Source organism: Ovis canadensis, chromosome 11, assembly GCF_042477335.2.
Source record: "Ovis canadensis isolate MfBH-ARS-UI-01 breed Bighorn chromosome 11, ARS-UI_OviCan_v2, whole genome shotgun sequence".
Taxonomy (NCBI): Eukaryota; Metazoa; Chordata; class Mammalia; order Artiodactyla; family Bovidae; genus Ovis; species Ovis canadensis.
The window spans coordinates 36437928-36443504 of record NC_091255.1 but is presented as its reverse complement, the minus strand read 5'-3'; the positions used below and the strand labels follow the sequence as shown (position 1 = coordinate 36443504).

The 5577-nt window shown below is 41.2% G+C and overlaps 1 protein-coding gene across 1 annotated transcript; it reads right to left on the bottom strand.

The window, feature by feature from the left end:
- Positions 1 to 240: 240 nt before the first annotated feature.
- Positions 241 to 4297, bottom strand: ODF4 (outer dense fiber of sperm tails 4). The gene is made up of 2 exons (XM_069603508.1): positions 3879 to 4297; positions 241 to 460 (listed from the first exon to the last, which is right to left on the bottom strand). The coding sequence occupies exons 1-2, from the start codon at positions 4295 to 4297 to the stop codon at positions 280 to 282; spliced, it is 600 nt and encodes a 199-aa protein (XP_069459609.1). The 3' UTR covers positions 241 to 279.
- Between the last annotated feature and the right edge of the window lie 1280 nt (positions 4298 to 5577).

Sequence of the window (5577 nt, the reverse complement as noted above, 5' to 3'; positions counted from 1 at the left end):
AGAATTCCAAAAGCATTCTTCCTCATCTGCTGAACTACAGTCACAAACCACAACCCCCATCAGCACACACAGAGCACGCGGTCCCAGAGGTTCACGGGAATTGACCTCTCCACCTCCACCCTGCCAGTGACCAGGAATCGATGGAACTCAGTTCTCAGTCAACAACTACTAGTTCTGTTCTCCCACCACCCACAAACCCAAACCCCACTCCCCAAAAAAGGAAGAGGAAGAAGTGCCAGGAAGATGAGGGTTAGGAGAAACTAAGGACCTTTTCCAGAGCTAGAGGGCACCTTCACAGAAGCTCATGACAGTCCCAATCCAGCTGAAAAAGGACAATTTCTGAAGACCAGGTATATACGGCAGGTGCAACCAGATGGTGAGGATGATGCCCAGCCCCAAGGCCAGGCAGAGGGTAATCTTGGCCACCCCAAAAGCTGGGTGATTTGTCCACAGCTTAAAACTGTCTAGGGAAAATGAGAAAACAGGATGAACTAAAGATTCACAAAAGACAAAATATAATCGAATGAGCAAATACAAGGAAACAACCAGACAAATGCACATTTGAGATGACAATAATAAAACATCATTTTCACTTATTAAATAGGCAAAGATTCTTGATATGGAGATTGTGTGATAACTCCAACCATATGAAAACAAATGCCTCAAAGGAGAAGCTGGACAGGCAACTTGAACTGCAGTTCTCAAAAAAAAATACTAATGTCCAATAAAAACATGAAACTCAACAATAAAAACTGCAAATTAAATGTGATTTTTTTTGGTCTATCAAATTAGCAAATATCAAAACAAAATTGATCATATCTAGTGTAAGAAAGGATTTAGAGAAAACAGGTGCTTTCACATACCACTGGTAGGATCTCTGATGTGTGATCAGAGATGCTACCCAAATCTAAATTTTTAAGACCCTTTGCCCCAGCAATAGATCCTCTTGGAATTTATGTTAAAGAAACAATCCAAGATATGCATCAAAATTTATGTACAGAGATCTTCTTTCCAAAATTATTTATATGTCTAACAAGAGAGCTGTTAAGTTATAAGGTACCTGCACATTACATTATTATGTGTTCATTAAAAACCAGGATATGATAGATCATTGTCTCCAGATAGAATCTAAGGAGGGAACTTGGAAGGTGGAAGGCTCACTTTAATCTGTTGTGTTTTTTGAATTTTCACTGTGTCCGTATATTATGTAATCAATTTTTAACATAGATATTTATAGAATAATTATTTTATGATACAAATAATATGCTTACCACTGAAAAGTGGAGTTTACAACACTGAGCATGTAAAATGATTACAACTTTGAAAAATTAAAATATATATTTGTTAAAACAAAAATAAAGCTATATGTATATTTATTTGTATTTATTTTATATAGATACACAAAAGACTAGAAGTAAATCCATTACAATGTCAACGGTAATTATATCTGTGTGAAGAAATTTTAGGTGATTTTTATTTTCTTTCTTAAACTTTCTGCATTCTAACAATAATTGTGCAACTTTTTAAATAAAAAAAATATATATTCATGTATTTAAAGTTAACAGTCATAACTTTAAAAAGAATATGAAAAAATATGTATGTGTATAACTGAATCACTTTGCTATAGAGCAGAAATTAACACAACATTTTAAATCAATTATACTTTGATAAAATAAAATTTTAAAAAATAATAAACAGTCATTGCTGAGAAAGTTACAATGAAACAGCCTCTTCGTACATTGTTAGTGGAAGCATAAATTGTTTTCACACTTTTTGAAAGCAACATGGAAAATTTTTTTTTAAAGCCTTATGATGGTTATACTCTTTGATCCATTAAACCCACTTTAGGAAATCTATTCCAGAGATACTAAACACAGGAAAAACTTCATGATTAGTAAGCTTTGTTGGTCTTTTTTTCTTAAGTATGAAATTGGAAATAAATTTGCCAAGAATAGATAAATAAGATAGTCAAGTCACAATTAATAAATCTATTAAGTTGAATAGTATAGTCTTAATATGGGGTGTTTATTATATCTCATAAATTTTTAAATAATACAAAATAAGTAATAAAAATAATCTAAAATATATAAAATAGTTTATGAAGAATGAATAAAACTATGTAAAAATTATTCAAAACGTGTTCAATTTTTTTAAAAAAGAAGCCTGGAAAAAAATTGAGTGCTGAATAAACATCCAGTAGTGACTGTCTTTGAGTAACCTATAGAGCAAAAACTCATGTAGTTGATTACATTTTTGAGCCAGACACATCTGAGTTATAATTGTAAACCTGCCATTATTAGGTTATTATGTATGAATCTGATCAGGTGAAAAGAGGTCAAAAATTGGCCCATCTTGTGGTTCAGCCTAATAGGTTTATGATCTTGAGCAAGGTGACCTGAGTCTCATTTTCCTATCTGTAATATGAGGATAATTTCCCTAGCTCTTAGAGTTGATAGGGGATTAACTTAAGCAAATAAAATAACGTTGCTAATAATGATAGCTTTTGTTGCCCCATATTTATTGGAATAAGGATGTTTTACTTTCATGGTGGGGCTTCCCTGGTGATTCAGTGGTAAAGAACCTGCCTGCTAATGCAGGAGACTGCCTGCAATGAAGGAGACACAGGTCTGGGAATCCCTAGGCTGGGAAGATCCCCTAGAGACAGAAATGGCAGCCCCTGCCCCCCACCCCACCCAGTATTCTTGCCTGGAAAATCCCTTGGACTGAGAAGCCTGGAGGGTTACAGTTCATGGGGGTCTCAAGAGTTAATCAAAACTTAGCAACTAAAGCACCACCACTTTCATAATGAAAGTAAATAATGGCTGTGTAACTTTTGACTCAATGGAAAAGACTGATGCTGGGAGGGATTGGAGGCAGGAGGAGAAGGGGATGACAGAGGATGAGATGGCTGGATGGCATCACTGACTCGATGGACGTGAGTCTGAGTGAACTCTGGGAGTTGGTGATGGACAGGGAGGCCTGGCGTGCTGCGATTCATGGGGTTGCAAAGAGTCGGACATGACTGAGCGACTGAACTGAACTGAACTGAACTGAACTTTTTTTCTTAATGTGGAGATTTTTTTTTTTTTGAAGCTTTTATTGAATTTGTTACAGTATTGCTTCAGTTTTCTGTTTTGTTTTTTTGGCTGCCAGGCATATGGGATCTTAGCTCCCATTGACCAGGGATGGAACTTGCACCCCTGCACTGGAAGGTGAAGGCTTAACCACTGGTCTGCCAGGGAAGTTGTCTATGGCTGTGTAACTTAAAAAAAAAAAAAGTCAATAAGGTCAAGAAGTGAAATTCAGGGGTTAAAAAAAAGTTCTGGTTTTCCACAAATGTTGAGAAAGGAGACCCAAACCTGGGAGGGGGAGGTGAGGGAATAGCAGAGGTGAAATTAACAAGAATAGGAAATGGAGTAGCTGCAAGAACTCTGGGAAGGAGGAAGGAGCAAGGTAACCAGAGATGGAAACACAGAGCTGGCCCAGAAGAGCGAAAGCCTGCATTCTGAGGACTCCTCAAGCTCTGGGTCCAAAAGCCTTGAGGAAGGAGATTCCCAACCCCCTAGGGCTCTTCTCCCAGGATAATAGTGAACTGGGTCATTAATGAGTGATTCACAAACCCCCAGAATCCAAGTCCCTCACAACATTTCTGTAAAGACAGACTTGGCTGTGAGCTGTCCCATTGGGGCAGGAGAAGTGGTTTGCCCAACTGAGGAGGAACAATGACCCCTGGGGGGGTCTCAGGGCCAGTAGAACCATCTTACTGGTCAAAAAAAGTGGGGCTGACTAGAGGGAAGGGCCAAGAATACTGGGGTACAGAGGTCAAGGCCAAGGCAAGCTGGAGTCCTTGGGGTGGGATGAGAGAGTAAGGGTCTCACCTTTCCCATTCTGAGTTGGAACAGCTCTTGGATTTGTAGATATGCAGGAGCCCCAGGGACATTATGTGAACTGATGTGTAGATTTTGGTGGTGATGTTCATGGGCCAGTGCTGGTAGAAACGGATCCTCTCGAAGCACAGCCATTTCTTGGAGAAGACCACGACCACCAGCAGGATGAAGGCGAGCAGGCTGAGCTCTGAGGCCAACACCTGCGTTATCCAGCGGGAGCTGTGTGTAATCCTGTCCTGCAGGAGCAGCCGAGAAACCCTGTGGAGCTTCAGGCCGTGGCCGTTAATCACTGACCAGTTACTGTCATGGGTGGAGACACAGTTCTGCACCCCTTCCTCTTGTCCCGGGCTCACTGCCACCCCATCCTGCTTTCCAGCCCTCTCAGCCCTTTCCAGGCTTCTGATGTTCATCACTTTCTCCTCTTGACCCAGAGAATTCATCCCTAATGTTCCCTGTCGCCATGTTGAGTACTCCCTGACTCCGCTTCTATCCTCCACCCCATCTCCCCCTTCCCTTGCCAGTGTCAGTTGTCCTTCATCATTTAAATATTTTCATCAGGCAGAGCAGTGGCCACCACAGCACCTGGCGTCTGGAAAAGAACAGCCCATTCAGCAGTAGAGGGCCCCTAACTGCCATGGAATATTCCTTTGTGGAGGGAGGAGGGGCATCAACTGGCAGAAGGGGCTCACATCTTCAGCTCAAACTCTTTCTGGAAACCTTGCTCCTCTGGGGCCTCAACTCAGAACTGTGCGTGTGATGCCTCCTTCCTCTAAGAGCCCTGGTTGCTGAGGGTCTCCTTTGCTTTTCCCACATCCTCTGCCCTAACCCCACCCCCAAGTACTCACGGATGGAACAGGAGAAGGGGAGGAGCTTATCCCCAGGGAGATGGTTGGATATGCCTCCCACAGGTGTCACCAACCTTCTCCCTACTTCCCCCACCTCTACTCACTTCTGGTCCACAGTTCCCACCCCTTCCCCTCTTTTTACTTTTTCCCTTTTATTTTTTTTTTCCTCAGCACCAGAGGGGAAAGACACAGGACCAGGAGGGGATATGAGAGTGTCATACAGTCTGAGATTTTCCTAAGCTGCCTTTTGATCTATAGGAAAATAAATCTGAGTCACCCGAGGCACCTGATCACTGTGGCTTCCAGACCTCAGTTAGCCCCTGGAATTCTTGTGAGGAACAAGCCTTTTAAATTCAGGCTGTGAGTCTGAATCCCACCAGAGTTGATTCACTTTGTGAAGAGAGTGATACACATGGTTAAGAACAAAGGCTTTCGATCCAGCAACACAAGAGATGAATTAGGGGTCTTCCTCTTAATGGCTTTATGAACCTGGAAGACTCATATAGCTTCTTTGTGTCTTAGTTTACTCATCTGTAACATGGGACAATACTTGTCCAGATTTGGTTTGAGTATTGAATGAGATAATGAACAAAAAGCAATCTTTTGTTCATAGTAAATTCCCAGAAAGTGGAGATATTATTTTTAAATATTTATTTATTGTATTTATTTATTTGGCTGTTCCTGGCCTTAGCTGCAGCATGTAGGATCAAGTTCCCTGACCAGGAACTGAACCCTGGCCCCCTGCATTGGGAGCACAGAGTCTTAGCCTCTGGATCACCAGGGAAGGCCCAAGCAGCGTCATTATTGATATTGTTTTCATTGTTTTGCACTCTCACCAGCAAGCA